This window comes from Rhinoderma darwinii, chromosome 4, assembly GCF_050947455.1.
Source record: "Rhinoderma darwinii isolate aRhiDar2 chromosome 4, aRhiDar2.hap1, whole genome shotgun sequence".
NCBI classification, from domain to species: Eukaryota; Metazoa; Chordata; class Amphibia; order Anura; family Rhinodermatidae; genus Rhinoderma; species Rhinoderma darwinii.
This window is the reverse complement of record NC_134690.1, coordinates 307,285,183-307,301,959: the sequence shown is the minus strand read 5'-3', so window position 1 is coordinate 307,301,959 and position 16,777 is coordinate 307,285,183. Positions and strand designations below refer to the sequence as shown.

General features: G+C 39.6%; 1 protein-coding gene across 3 annotated transcripts in view; it reads left to right on the top strand.

The window, feature by feature from the left end:
• Positions 1–16,777, top strand: part of SERAC1 (serine active site containing 1) — a 274,787-nt gene that overhangs the window by 187,325 nt on the left and 70,685 nt on the right. For all 3 annotated transcript variants that reach the window (XM_075862712.1, XM_075862713.1, XM_075862711.1), the window contains 3 exons: positions 2,551–2,679; positions 8,994–9,107; positions 15,082–15,244. In XM_075862712.1, the coding sequence (XP_075718827.1) occupies positions 2,551–2,679; positions 8,994–9,107; positions 15,082–15,244 (406 nt within the window). The remainder of the gene's footprint in view (positions 1–2,550; positions 2,680–8,993; positions 9,108–15,081; positions 15,245–16,777) is intronic.

Below are 16,777 nucleotides of genomic sequence, written 5' to 3'. Positions count from 1 at the left end.
TGCTGAAGAATGAAGTATGTGAACACCACTCCTAATAATTGAGTCTAGGTGTTTCAGCCATAACCGTTGCAAACAGATGCATAAAATCAAGCACACAGCCATGCAACCTCCATAGACATTCATTGGAAGTAGTATGGGTCGTACTGAACAGCCCAGTGACTTTAAACGTGGCACTGTCAAAGGATGCCAGCTTTGCCAGTCAGTTTGTAAAATTTCTAATCTGCTATATCTGCCCTGGTCAATTGTATGTGCTATTATTGTGAAGTGCAAATGTCTCGGAGTAATAACAGCTCTGCCACAAACCAGTAGACCAACGGTCAGCAACCTGTGGCATCAGTGCCATAGCCGGCACGTGGGGCATGGTTTGCTGGAAGACTTCCCTCTCCCACTGTCTAGCGCCATTGCGTGCTTGGCGGCACTGTACACAGGGAGACAGAGCGGCGCTTCATAATTAACTTGGTGGTGCAGATCACACAAAGCAGCACTACTCTCTCTTCTGGTGTTTAGCGCTTCTGGTGTTTAGCATCACCGAGTGCATAATGAAGCGGTGCTCTCTCCTGGTGATCAGTGCCCCAAGGACGGTGTTCAGTAACAGTTCTGTAAAAAGAAAAGTGTTGCAAAATTTGGCAGTTCTCTTTCCTATGTGCATTGTTAGGAAACGTCCATCCCTTCAAGATTACCATGACTACTAGTCTAGTTCTGGGCGGTTCTGGTTTTAGTGTTGAGCCTATCCGATTTCGATCTGTTTTCCTACAAGGTGTAAGGGTGGAGTACTTAAACCTGGGTTGCTTCTGTTGTCTTTGCTTGTGAATTTGTTATGGAATCTCTAGTTGAGCAATTGCCAGAGACATCGTTTATGGAATTTCTAGGTGAGCGATTCCCCAAAAGGCCGCTGGAGACTGTCAGGATCAAGCAAGAAAGTAAATTCGCAACCTCAAATCCGTCACAATTCTGATCAACAGAGTCTAAGGCTACTCTATGGTATTCGCCAGAGCCTACCGTAGGGCAGGATGGTTTTTGCTGCATAGAACCCAGGTTGTTGTAGCAGAGTTCAGTGTTGGATAAGAGGTGCAATGCAGGCAATACCAGAACAGGTAACAAGACAGCGAGAGGGTAAACAGAGAATCCAACTAACAAAGCTAGGGAATGTCAGGAATAGCAGAGGTCAGAACCTGCTGGGAACAGAAAGTCCAAATCAGAAACATCCTAACATGCACATCCCCAAGCTGGTGTTCAGTAGTAGCTCTTCTGTGTGCAGTACTCCCCCAAGCTGGTGTTTAGTAGCCGCAGTTTTCCCTGTGTGCACCTCTCCAGGCTGGTGTTCAGTAGTTGCGGTCCCTCCTATGTGCATCCCCCCCCCCAGGCTGGTGTTCAGTAGCCGCGGTCTCTCCAAGGTGCACCTCCCCAAGCTGGTATTCAGTAGTCGCGGTCTCTCACATGTGTACCCCCCAGCCGGTGTTCAGTAGCATTGTATACACCACAGATGGATCATCTTGCAAAGAAAGTCAGGGACAAAACTCCCACAGAAGTGGTAAATAAAAGGACAATGTTTGGTGAGGAGGATCTCGATTGGACCGCAGGGAGCCCTGACCTCAACCCCATCGAATGCTTTTGGGATGAATTGGAATGCCAATTACTAGCCAGACCTTCTCGTCCAACATCACTACCAACATCGTCAGCTCTATCTGATTGTGCAAAAGTTCACACAGACACACTGCAAAATCTTATGGAAAGTTTTCCCAGAAGAGTGGAGGATATTATAGCGATAATAGGGGTCCTAACTCCATATCAGCATCCATGGTTTTGGAATGGGATGTCCAGCAAACTCCTATAGGTGTGATGTTCAGGTGTCAACATACTTTTGGTCAGAGAGAGAGTTCATACACTGAAACCTGTAAAAAAAAAATAATGTACATAAGATCCTTATAGACAACCCAATACTGGCCGTGAAAAGGAGCAATTATCGGTATTGCATGGGAAAATGCTTTTTTTTGGTTTGCATAAAAGATGGGAACAGCCGATGAACAAGCGTTGGCAGATCTTTGCCTTCTTTACAAAGGTCAAAGATTGGGAGTGAGCGTTCCTATGAGTGCTCATTCAACCGATCATTGGCCCATGTGATGACAGGGCAGCAGTGATGTTGCATCTATAGTGAACTAAAGATTTGTGGCAAAGTTGTTTAATTGATATAGGTCATAGTGACGTTTCCTGCATAGTGACGCAAAGTCCCATAGCAGTAAATGGATTATATAGTCACAGGATGTTATGTCATTACAACGTAGTCGATACACCAAGTCGAAAAATTACTACGTTTTCTTAGTTTCACAATTTTTATACTGGTTATTTTTTAAAAAGTCTTGGATCTCTGACAAGTTTGTTAAATAAATGTCTTTTGCATAGTACTTTTCAGAAATGTTATTATTTTTTTATTTTACTCTAAAATCTAGTATAATAATAGCAGGTTTAATCTTATATATGCTAATGTATCCTTAGATTTCTTGAATCTATATTTCTTTAATCAAGCTTTTTTATTTGTTACTTGGGCTACAGAATTACTCGATAGAGGATGAGGTACGCCAGTTGCTGTCCTCCCTTCCACAGACAAACCTTGACCAGTGCATAAGGTATTTTACGTCACTGGCATTGAGAGAGAGCAGTCAGTCCCTAGTAGCCCAAAGGGTAAGTGATGATATTTACATGTTTTTATCCCCTCTGTTCCCAAGTCTTTTAAAATAAAATAATAATAATAATAATAATTCTAAGATAAAAAAAAAAAATCTAGTTGTTTAATGTTCTACAAGTGGGACTTATTTTGATTTTGGTCCGTGAGGGCCACATCTGTTTCCATCGATTGTTATTTATTTCATAAAAATTTGGAGATTCGGTGATGTGCAAGAGGGAAGATATTGTTTAGTTACTTATTTAACCCTTTCAAGACCGAACTCATTTTAACCTTCATGACCAGCCCCATTTTCTCAAATCTGACGTGTCTCTTTATGTGATAATAACTCCGGAATGCTTTTGCCTATCCAAGCGATTCTGAGATTGTTTTCTCGTGAAATATTGTACTTTATGTTAGTGGAAAAATTTGGTCAATAAATTCATTGCTTATTTGTGAAAAACACCAAAATGTAGAGAAAATTTGCAAAAATTATGATTTTTCTCATTTTAAATGTATCTGCTTGTAAAACAGATAGTAATACCACACAAAATAGTTACTATTTTATATATTCCATATGTCTACTTTATATTTGCATAGTTTTTTGAACATTATTTTATTTTTCTAGGACGTTACAAAGTTTAGAACTTTAGCAGCAATTTCTCACATTTTCAAGAAAATTTCAAAAGGCCATTTTTACAGGGACCAGTTCAGTTCTGAAGTGGCTTTGAGGGCCTTATGTACTAGATAGACCCCATAAATCACCCCATATTAAAAACTGCACCCCTCAAAGTATTCAAAATAGCATTCAGAAAGTTTCTTAACCCATTAAGCGCTTCACAGGAATTAAAGCAAAGTAGAGGTGAAATTTACAAATTTTATTTTTTTTACTGAAATTCTTTTGTAATACATTTTTTTCTGTAACACAGAAGGTTTTACCCGAGAAATGCAACTCAATATTTATTGCCCAGATTCTGCAGTTTTTAGAAATATCCCACATGTGGCTCTAGTGTGATAATGGACTGAAATACCGGCCTCCGAAGCAAAGGAGCACCTAGTGGATTTTGGGGCCTCCTTTTTTTAGAATATATTTTAGGCACCATGTCAGGTTTGAAGAGGTCTTGTGGTGCCAAAACAGTGGAAATCCCCCAAAAGTGAGACGGTTTTGGAAACTACACACCTCAAGGAATTTATCTAGGGGTATAGTTAGCATCTTGACCCAACAGGTATTTTGCTATATTTATTGGAGTTTGTCTGTGAAAGTGAAAATCTACTTTTTTTTCTGAAAAAATATAAAAAAAAATAATATTTGCAAGAAATAAAGATTAAAAAGCACCCTAAAACTTGTAAAGCTACTTCTCCCGATTACGCCAATACCCCATATGTGGTACTAAACTGCTGTTTGGACCCACGGCAGAGCTCAGAAGGGAAGGAGCGCCATTTGGATTTTGAAGCGCAGATTTTGCTGGATTGGCTTTCAGTTCCATGTCGCGTTTGCAACGCCCTGGAGTAAGCAAAACCGTGGAATCCCCCCAAAACTGACCCCATTTTGAAGACTACACCCCTCAAGGAATTGTTCTAGGGGTATAGTTATCATTTTGACCCCACAGTTTTTTTGCTGAATTTAGTGGAATTAGGCCGTGAAAATGAAAATTTACTTTTTTCTGAAAAAACATAGAAATGTTTAATTTTACAATGAATAAAGGAGAAAAATTACCCCAAAATTTGTAAAGCAATTTGTCCTGATTACAGCAATACGCCATATGTGGTAATAAACTGCTGTTTGGACCCACGGCAGGACTCAGGAGGAAAGGAACAATAATTGGCTTTTGGAGCTCAAATTTAGCTGGAATGGTTTTCGGGTGTCATGTCGCATATGCAAAGCCCCTGAGGTACCAAAACAGTGGAAACCTCCCAAAAGTCCCTTTAGGGGACTGGAACGAGCGATCATTAGGTTGCTGGTACAATACACTGCAATAATAATGTATTGCAGTATAATGTCATTTTACAGGCTCCTGTAACAGCGCGATCACTGTTCCTGTCCGTTAGTCCCGGGTTTCAGCTGTAATACACAGCGGACACCTGCAGAATATGGAGCGTGCACACCGCATGAGCCCGCTCCATAAATAACCCCTCGCACCACGACATGCTATTAAGTCGTGGTGCGCCAAGGCGTTAATGCGCAGCGGATGGTGCAAAGTGAAAATTAACATTTTCCACTGATGTGCCATTTTAATGCACAATATATTGTGCCCAGTTTGTGCCACTGAAGACAAATACCTCATACAATGTTGAGCGGGTTATCCCGGATATAAAATGTCATATATGTGGACGTAAGCTGGTGTTTGGGCACGCTGTGGGGCTCAGAAGGGAGGGAACGCCATTTGGCTTTTGGAGCGCAGATTTTGCTTGGTAACTGTTCTGTTTGGGGTTTTGCTGGTATTTCAGTTTATAATGTGGGTGTATATGTAATCTGTGCGGGGTACATCAGGGCATAATAAGAGGGTATAATAATGGGGTACATAAATAATAATTCGCAGATATGTGGCCGGAGTCGCACTGATAAATGGCGCCCGATCTTATCCGCTTTTGGAACACTCTTCACATTTTGCATCGCCATATTTTGAGAGCCAGAACTTTTTTATTTTTTCTCCAACGGAGCTGTGCGATGACTTATTTGTTGCGGGACCATCTGTAGTTTTCATTGGTACCATTTTAGGGTACATGCGATTTTTTTTAATCACTTTTTATTAGATTTTTTTGGAAGCAAAGTGACAAAGAAACATAAATTCTGACAATGTTTTTTGTATTTTTTTTTTTTTTACAGTATTCACCGTGCGGTATAAATGACATTTTACTTTATTCTGCGGGTCGGTACGATTACGGCGATACCATATGTATATAGGTTTTTTATGTTTTGTGGCGATTGCGCAATAAAATCACTTTGATAAAATTATTTATTTTCTGTGTCCCCATATTCTGAGAGCCATAACGTTTTTCTTTTTCTGTCAAAAAAGCGGTGGAAGGGCTTGTTTTTTGCGGGACGGGTTGTCGTTTTTATTGGTACTATTTTAGGGTACATGCGACTTTTTGATCACTTTTTTTTCTTTATTTTGGGAGGGTTGATGACCAAAAAAAAGTGATTCTGACATAGTTTTTTAATTATTTTTTTTGCGGTGTTCACCGTGCGGGAAAAATAATATTATAGTTTTATAGTTTGGGTCGTTACGAACGCGGTGATACCAAATATGTGTACTTTTTTTAACATTTTCATTTTTTTCCTATAATAAAAGACTTATTATAGGAAAAAAATCATTCTTTTTTTTGTAACTTTTATAACTTGTTTTTACACTTTTATAAAACTTTTTTATTACTTTATTTTTTACTTTTTACTTGTTTTACTTGAAGCCTGGCAGCACTGATCGCTGCTATAATACATTACACTACCTAGGTAGTGTAACGTATTATAAACTGTCAGTGTGGCGCTGAGAGTCACACTGACAAGAAGCTTATGAGAACCAGCATCCGGCTGGTTCTCATAGGCTGCTGTGCATGGCAGACCCGGGGGCCGTTATATGGCCCCCGGTTCTGCCTTGTAACCGACTGCAGCACCCGCAATCGGTCCCCGGGAAAGTTTGTTGTAGCAACAAACTTTCCAGTTTGTTATAGCAACAAACTTTCCAGTTCGTTGCTACAACACACTTTCCCTGCGATCACATGACCGGGACCTGAACTAATCAGGTCCCGATCATATCTCCGGGACCAGAGGCAGGTGATAACAGCGCGATCCGGGTGTCAGCGCTACTCTGAGACATCCGGATCGCGCTTTTAACACCCACCGTGAATTCACGTCGGCACTGCACAGAGCCCAGCAAGTGCCGACGTGAATATACAGTGGGCGGTCGGGAAGCGGTTAATATGTATCGAATCTGAATCAAGATCTAGGTTCTTATTATTTTCCAGCACCATAAAATGGTTTATTTTATTTTTCTTTAAATTCAAGTGATTCCCCTTTACTAATATTACTATGTTAAGTCCCCCCTTTGATTATTTTACTCTTGTACCATATCTTATATATGGGCCAATTTTTATTTGGCAAAGATAATTGCTAAAAAAAAAAAAGAAAACAACAACTGCCAAACACATAAAGCCATCCTTATTGTTATATGAATGCAACAATTCCAAGTAATGAGACAGCGATGACCTTCATCTATCTGCAAAAGCCCTCGTGACATGGTCAAAAACAACAAATGTAAAAGTAAAAAAAGTAAAAGCACATTTAAATGCTTTACCATTCCAGGCCCAGACCATAGTGAGGGATCATGATGGCTGATATCTTTTAGACTTGGGAAAGTCTAAAAGGCTGACAAACTCTTTAAGGGCTCCTTGTCTTACTCCTTTTTTTGAGCGACGCAAGGCAAGCTTGCAAAAGAATGAGAAGGGTTAAAGAGTGAAATTCTCCTTTCAACTTTCACAATGCATTTGAAAAACCACGTTTTTGTGCAGGTTTTGTTTGGGGTAAAGCTTATGGTCAGGAAGTGGTTAAATATAATATCCTGATCTCCGTTTATAAGCAGAAGTGTAATTGTGTTATGCAGCCAGACAATAAACCAAAACACTATAACAAGGTCATCATCTGAATGGTTGAGGAAAACAACATTAAAGCTATTGCCTAGTCAAAATCCTGACTTGAACCCAATAGAAATTTTGTAACAGGACCTTACAATGTGCTTGAACAGTTCTGCAAAGAGAAATGTGCTCAAATTCCTCAACATTGTGAAAGATCAAATTATAGGAAGTGTTTGGTTGCAGGCATAGTAGCAAAAGATTTTGAAGCTAGTTATTTATCCTAAGGTGGTAGTTATTTTTTTTTTTTATATATATATATATCCTGTTCTGGCCACACAAATTCTGCTCCAATAATACTCCAAAGTTTTTCTTTGCCAGTAATGGTAAATGCTATAATTATTAGAAAAAAATGCACATGAAATAATGGTAATGGAAGATCATTCCCAAGATATTAACGATTTTGCATGGGAAGAAATATTTATAATATTGTCATATTGTGGGGACATCTTTGGCCAGTGTTAGGCTTTCATAATAGAACAATGTGCACTAATTTGGGGTTAAGGTCTTTCATGGGAACCCAGTTGCCCCACATAGTTGTCTTCTTTACTCAAGGTAACATTTAACGTTATTTGCAAATCCCTAATATACTTATGTTAGCCAAATTGCTCCACTGAAAGCAGGAACCTTGAGCAGTATAGCCATGAGAAAAACAAATTCCCAGCATGTCAATGCTATAGAGGATTCTTTGTTTAAAGAGGCTCTGTCACCAGATTTTGCAGCCCCTATATGCTATTGCAGCAGATAGGCGCTGCAATGTAGATTACAGTAACGTTTTTATTTTTAAAAAACGAGCATTTTTGGCCAAGTTATGACCATTTTCGTATTTATGCAAATGAGGCTTGCAAAAGTACAACTGGGCGTGTTGAAAAGTAAAAGTACAACTGGGCGTGTATTATGTGCGTACATCGGGGCGTGTTTACTACTTTTACTAGCTGGGCGTTGTGTATAGAAGTGTCATCCACTTCTCTTCACAACGCCCAGCTTCTGCCAGTGCAGCACTGTGACGTCACTCACAGGTCCTGCATCGTGTCGGCACCAGAGGCTACACTTGATTCTGCAGCAGCATCAGCATTTGCAGGTAAGTAGCTACATCGACTTACCTGCAAACGCCGATGCTGCTGCAGAATCATCTGTAGCCTCTGGTGCCGACACGATGCAGGACCTGTGAGTGACGTCACAGCGTGATCTGGCAGAAGCTGGGCGTTGTGAAGAGAAGTGGATGATACTTCTCATCAGAGCGCCCAGCTAGTAAAAGTAGTAAACACGCCCCGATGTACGCACATAATACACGCCCAGTTGTACTTTTACTTTTCAACACGCCCAGTTGTACTTTTGCAAGCCTCATTTGCATAAATACGAAAATGGTCATAACTTGGCCAAAAATGCTCGTTTTTTAAAAATAAAAACGTTACTGTAATCTACATTGCAGCGCCTATCTGCTGCAATAGCAGATAGGGGCTGCAAAATCTGGTGACAGAGCCTCTTTAAGTACTTTAGGCTCATGAAGTATATTTGTGTGACTTTGAAAATCATATAAAATGTTTATATACTTGACAATTTATTTGTTTAGCATTATGTTTATGGTTTTATACATACACAATGAATTCCACCTCCAAAGTTTTTTTTCTTAAAATGTGTGGTTCGTGGTCTGATACCAGATTTACTTTGAATGTACAAAAATACAGTCAACTTTTTCCTATTTCAGAGAGGATTGTGGTGCTTTGGTGGGAACGGATTACCATATGCTGAAAGTCTCAGTTCTGTTCCATCAGAGAAGCTGGAAGTATACAGCTTACAAGCTTTATTGAAACACTCTAGGGTAATGTATTCCTACATGTTTCCTCATGAACTAAATTCATAGTGAAACACAACTGATCAATATGTTGCTACTTGATTTATTTTATAATTTCTATGGTTGATATAGTTTTTTAACATGCATGATTTGCAGCAACATTTCTCAAAGCCACATTTGACACCAAGAAGAATGGAATAAGCCGCTGTAAAACAATTCCCTACTTAAGGACAACAAGTTAAAATACCACATACCAGTTCCATGTGTTGCCCAATAGCAAACATCAGGGAACAGTCAGGCTGCACCCATACATATTAGATTGTTGGTAGAGGTTGTCATCATCCGATCATTCAGGAGCAAGATATTGTGTCTTGGTGCTCTAGGCAGATTAGGTGAATTGTGTCCCCACCACCCCATAGAATAAGTAAAAGAGATTTAAAGAGGCTCTGTCACCAGATTATAAGTGCCCTATCTCCTACATAGTCTGATCGGTGCTGTAATGTAGATAACCACAGTTGTTTTTATTTTGAAAAATGATCATTTTTGAGGAAGTTATGAGAAATTTTAGATTTATGCTAATTCGTTTCTTAAAGACCAACTGGGCGTGTTTTTACTTTTGACCAAGTGGGTGTTGTAAAGAAGTGTATGAGGCTGACCAATCAGTGACCAAACAGTGTCATACACTTCTCATGGTTCCAGCCCAGCTTCTTTCACTGCACAATCATACTGTGCTGTGGATCATTCTGGGCTGAAACAATGAGAAGCGTATGAGGCTGATTGGTCAGCGTCAGACACTTCTCTGTGCAACGCCCAGTTGGTAAAAAGTAAAAACACGCCCAGTTGGTCTTTAAGAAACTAAACTTGCTCAAAAATGATCATTTTTCAAAATAAAAACCACTGCTGTTATCTACATTACAGCGCCGATCAGATTATGTAGGAGATAGGACATTTATAATCTGGTGACAGAGCCTCTTTAACCCGTTCGTGACCGACCCATCGTGTTTCTACGTCGGTCACTAACGGGCCTTATTCCGATGCCATAGACTTTTTACGTCGCGGCATCGGAATAAGTAAACAGAGCAGGGAACTGTCAGATCTCCCTGCTCTCAGCTGCTAGAGGCAGCTGAGGGCTGGGAGCATCCCTGCTCTGCCGTGTGAGATCGATATTAGTATCGATCTCACACGTTTAACCCCTCAGATGCGGTGCTGAGTAGCGAGCACCGCATCTGAGTGGTTTTGGAGAGAGGGAGGGAGCTCCCTCTCTCTCCCACCGACACCCGGCGATACGATCGCCGAGTGTCTGTGTCTGTAATGGCAGCCGGGGGTCTAATAAAGGCCCCCAGGCTGCCTGGAGTGAATGCCTGCTAGATCATGCCGCAGGCATGATCTAGAAGATGCCTGTCCGTGTTAAACGGACAGGCAGTAATACACTGCAATACAAAAGTATTGCAGTGTATTATAATAGCGATCGGAGAATCGCACATTATAGTCCCCTAATGGGACTAGTAAAAAAGTGAAAAAAAAGTTTAATAAAGTTAATTTTAAAAAAAATGTGAAAAAAAATGAAAAACCCAGCTTTTCTCCTTACAAACTGCTTTACTATTAAAAAAACAAAATAAAGTTAAAAAGTTACACATATTTGGTATCGCCGCGTCCGTAACAACCCCGACTATAAATCTATTACATTATTTAACCCGCACGGTGAACGCCGTAAAAAAAATAATAAAAAACTATGGAAAAATTGCTGTTTTCTGTGAATACTGACTTTAAAAAAATTTAATAAAAAGTGATCAAAAAGTCGCATCTACTCCAAAATGGTACCAATAAAAACTACAAGTCGTCCCGCAAAAAAAAAGCCCTCATACGACCGCATCGGCGAAAAAATAAAAACTTTACGGCTCTTCAAACATGGAGACACAAAAACAAATAATTTTGAAAAAAAAGCGTTTTTACTGTGTAAAAGTAGTAAAACATACAAAACTATACAAATTTGGTATCGTTGCAATCGTAACAACCCGCTGAATAAAGTTATTGTGTTATTTATACCACACGGTAAACGGCGTAGATTTAGGACGCAAAAAAGAGTGGCGAAATGTCAGATTTTTTTCTATTCCCCCCCAAAAAAAAGTTAATAAAAGTTAATCAATAAATAATATGTACCTAAAAATGGTGCTATTAAAAAGTTCAACTTGTCCCGCAAAAAACAAGACCTTATACAGCGATGTCGACGCAAAAATAAGAAGGTTATAGCTCTTGGAATGCGACGATTGAAGAACGTAAAAAATAGCTTGGTCATTAAGGTCCAAAATAGGCCGGTCATTAAGGGGTTAAATACATTTTAAAATGCAATGTAACTTCTAAAAAATCTATTAATTAACATAACTGGAAATAGAAAATAATAATAATGCTAATATCCAAAGAAAAAACTGCTCAGCGGATTTAAATATTAAATTATTTAATAAGGAAATATTGAATAGTAAATTTACTTATTTAGCTATTTTTTCTGTGTTTGGCGCCTCTCACCACTCCGTTAAATATGTAAGTTACAACATCTACACAAGAAGGAAAATAAAATTTTAACACAAACACCTGATACACAGTCAGAGACAGGTGTAGACTCAATCTTACTTTCAGAGACAGGTGTACGCTACCAATATACAAGGACCAATAATTACGCCATATACAGTGATCATATAGTAGTTCAATACCAACTCTACACCTGTGGTCGGCAGACTATACAATAGAATACAGTGCTGATCAGATGCAATCGCAGGCAGAATAAACAACCAAGTCCAGTGACTCACAGGTGACATCTTCTCTGATAGTAGTCGTTCGCTTTCCTTTTATTCTACAAATGGCCCAGATCACTATGATGACTCCTCCAGTAGAGTTCACTGCCTAGACATCTTTGGCCAAGGGAGTAGCTATGGGGTGCGCAGAGGTAGCAGTCACACCCGGTCCCTGGAGTGGGCCCAAAGGCATTTTTGATACATGAAATGACACCAGTATTATGAATGGCACATGGTAGGTGGGGAGCCCTGTTGTGGATTTTGCATTGGTGTGCAGGATATTTTACACCTCTGAATCTGACCCATTGCTTTTTCAGCCCATCCCCACTTTCTATAAGAACACAAACCCCCATCCTGCTACCCCCTTTAAGGGTATGTGCACACACTTATTACGTCCGTAATTGACGGACGTATTTCGGCCGCAAGTCCCGGACCGAACACAGTGCAAGGAGCCGGGCTCCTAGCATCATACTTATGTACGACGCTAGGAGTCCCTGCCTTGCTGCAGGACAACTGTCCCGTAGTATAATCATGTTTACAGTACGGGACAGTACGGGACTGCCATCCTGCTACCACCAATACTGTACCTGCTGCTGGCATGTGCCCCTATTATTGTACCTACATCGCTGCCCAATGACCCCAAATACTATACTGCCAAAATAAAGGTGCCCCAGGACAAGGATACAGATGAAAGCATGGGCATAACTTGAAAAGGCTGGGTGCAAAAGCAATCCTTTAACTTGCAGGATGGGGGCAGGGGAGACCTCAAACACCAGATGATATCCCAAAATTATATTAGACAGTGAAAATTAACTGCTATTCTTAACTTAGAAAATTATGACGTATCACTAGTATATGCCATCACTTTCTGATTGGTGAAGGCTGGACCGTCAGGACCGCCACAGGGTTTGACAATGAAAGGACCGCAGTACCTAGCGCTCCTGGCCACTGGCTGTGCTGAGAAGTGCAGCACAGCCACATCCAAATCAACCGGCCCGAGCTGCAGCTCCCTGGACAAGTAAACAGAGAGCACTGCTGTGCAGGAAATAACTTTCTGAGGATTGGTGGATTTCCTGGCAGATGGACTTCCATGAAACAGACAGTGAAGGCATTTCCCAGCGATATGCCATCACTTTATGAGATGGGAATAGCCCTTTAATTCAGACCCTAGACCAGACCACAAAATAAATTGACCCAGGTCTAGACCCCAACATTTTTTCAGATCCAAAAATTAATATGGACACCGGACCTAAAATTATCACAAGCCCCAGATTAGACCTCTAAATTAATTCAGACGCCAGACACCTAAATTCAGACCTCAGACCAGACCGTCCCAAAAAATAGGCCTCTATTTACTCCCCTTTCCCCGCTCCTCTTATAATCTAAGCTCTGCCTCTATCATATTGGGTCATGACACAGTCTAGTATCAGGATCTAGTTTGCACTCTGGTTGCCGCCACCGCAGTGGCTCCTGACGCCGTCCAGCATTAAATGTAGTGTGCGCCAGCCCACAATACATCCTGATGCTGGACAGCATCATAATCCAGACAAAGCAGAAGAGGACTGAGGTGCAGTGAGTTATGCTAGCCACGATGAAAGCGCATATTGGGTAAAAAAAATGCCACATAATCGGAAAATACAAATACTACCTAACATGTAAAACTTTTTTTGGGTGTGACTTCACACCGAGTCTATGACTGAGAGCTTCAGACAGATAATAACTCACTGTAATTCAGTCAGTATCGTCCTCCGCTCTTGACTCCTAAGGTTGTGCAGGCAGACAATATGCGCATGTCCGGCTGCTAAATGTGAGTGTATCTGGCTCTCTGCTACCTTGTATGTTGAAATCTCCCGCTGACGCCAATCTCACACTTCACGTAGTCGTGATGTTCTTAGGGCTGGGCACTCTGGCAAAGGATGAGTATCCAAACCAAATAGGATGTAATCTAAGTACATCATCTTATTCATAACTACTACACTGCTCTTCCAGTGTTAATACCGTCTGGGCCGCTGGTTCACAGCCAGATGGCAATCGTAGATAGCACACACCTCGATTATAGAAGTTAAAGAGAATTTCCACCCAAAACATAACATTGGCCATTTATTAGTAATCAGAAGTTAGAGTACCAGTCAGTGCTTGGTAATTATGCTTTTCTATAAAAAAAAACAACATAATTTATAAGATGGCAACCGTTTCCTGTTGTACGTTTTCCATTTTAGATAAATTTAAAAATGGTAGTATAACATACTTGTTTTTTTACGTAACTATGAATTAATTTATTTTTACAATTTGATCCGCATAAACGGATATATACTCTTACCACAGATAGGACTGGTTATTAATGATATTCTAGGTTGCTTAATAACAATAAAAAAAGAATGGATGAAATTTAAGCTGCTAGAATAATCGTATAAAATATGTGAGAGAAATAATACATGCTATATTATGGAGGTATTCTACCCTGAAAGCATTGCTTCTGCGAGAGAACATGTTGCCTCACGGGGGTATTATACAGCTGCAGACTAAAAAAAAAAAAGGAAACGTAAATACACTCAAAATTTTCCAGAACAAGGAAAAAAGTCCTCAGCACCACTCCCTTGACAAGTCTCGTGCTATTTGGAGCAACAATCCACCATTATCGAACGAATATTAAACAAAAATAATTTTCCAAAGCATTGGTTTCCATTAAAGCTTAGCATTTATTTTCATACCGTTTGGCTTTTCTCAAACTTAGCTTGAGAAAGGCCAACTGGCCGAAACGTTACTAATGTATTGCTCTTACGCTTGGCATGAAAATAAATGCTGAGCTTTAATGGAGACCGGTGCCTTGGAAACTTTTTTTGGTTAACACTAAACAAAAAAAATTTTAAAAGTAAAAAAATTAACTTTTTCCATTTAAAAAATAAATAAATAATGTAACAAAGATTAAATAAACATAATTGGTATCGATGCCTCAGTAAAAAGGCCTATTCAGAAGGTGTTAATACTGTGAACCCCGGGTACAAGTGTGTCAGCATTTTACAGTATGAGCAGTGAACGAAATGAAAGGGAAGCGGCGTGATCGTCGTGGCCTCTCCAAACAGCTGATTGGCAGGGGTTCAGAGAGTCAGATCCCCACCGATGTCGAGTTTTATCTCTCCGGATAACCCCCTTAAGGGGTTAAAATTCTCATTTAACTTTGTTTACTCATCATTTGCTTATGTCTGATATAGATATCTACCCATGTTGACAATATAGTGTCAAACGGAGGGCTGCAGCTGCTGCAGAGAATATATCTGCTCCGTAAGGATTCTCAGAAAATACAAAGGAGTATAATGCGTGTAATTGGAAACCTGGCTTTACATGACCATCTACACTCGAGCATTGTGGATTCAGGTAATGACAGCTGGCATTATTGGAAAAATGGCCTATAATTATACGTATATTTTCTAATTGTATCATATTTTATTCTCTTCTAAGCAATTTTTGGCCGTGGGAATTGTGTCGTGGCCAAACTTGCCGTGTAGCCCCAGACTAGAACTATTCTATATATCAATATATTTGAGATAGATGGATAGATAGATAGATAGATACATACATACATACATACATACATACATACATACATACATAGATGACTATTATAATATCTTTATATATCTATCCAAATGCACATTTTTGTGTCATACAATTAAAGATTATTACTTTTATCTGCCTATCTCTCTATTTATATCTTTCATATCATATATATTGATGTATTTTACATTTTTAGGCTGGGGCTACACAGCAACTTTGATCGGTTTTTAAAATTTGCTCTCCAAATGCCAGTTTGCGCACCATTCATTCAAATCTCTACCTCGCGCCCAGCCCAGTGTGTAAAAAATACACACATTTGGTTTTGGTGAAGTTGGCAGAAGTTGCAAAATATGTATTCAAGTGTGTTTACTGAGTGGCATGCACCAGATGTCAAAAAAGATCATCTGAACTCATATATTTGGGGAAAAAAAATGGGCGTTTAAATTTTTTTTCCATCAAAGTCAATGAATAGTCTGGAAAAAAATAGAGGGCTAAAACCTTTTATATGTCATTAAATGAATACCTTGGGGGTCTAATTTCCTAAAAAGACTCATTTTGGGGGTCCTCACAGTGTTTTGGCGCTTCACAACCTCTTTAATGGTCGTATGGTGTCAGCAACCCAGCTTTGGAAACTTTGCTATCCAAAAGCCAGTTTGCGTACCACTTATTGTAAGCTCCACTTTGCGCCCAGCGTGTAAGAAATGTGCACACATTTAGTATTGCTGAAGTCGGCAGAAGTTGCCAAATATGTTTTCGGGTGTATTTTCCTAGTGGCATGCAACAGATGTAAAAAAACATCACCTAAATTTACATATTCACCTTTTTTTTTCTTCCCTTTTTTTAAATAAAAAAAAAAAAAGTTAAAGATATCACAATTTTTTTTTAAACTATTTGGAAGCACAATATTTTCTGAGAAGAACCAGACCAAATGCATGTAGATTGGAAGAGTAAGAGAAAAAAAAATTGTTTTTAAATTGTCACATGGCCAAGGAATGGGGGTAAAGCCTCTGGTCAGAAAGTGGTTAAAAGCTATGTACCCCTTCATTTATTTTTATTTTTTTTAATAAAAATGTCTATCAGTGTGTTTGGTACAACTTTCTAATTAGTTTTTATTAAAAATTATTCTTACTTTTTGAGATACAGCTGTTTGCTTTCTATATGCAGAGCAGCTGTATCATGCACTGAGACCTGAATCCGCCAGGTCAGCGGCACTGACGGCTTCATTTTCAGAGGTTCCTGCGTGTCTCTGACACGCAGGATCCACCTTTAATCAATCAAATCTAAGTTATTAACTTAGATGTGATCGGTGATAGCTCGATCCTGCGTGAGACACAGAGCAGCTGTATCTCAGTA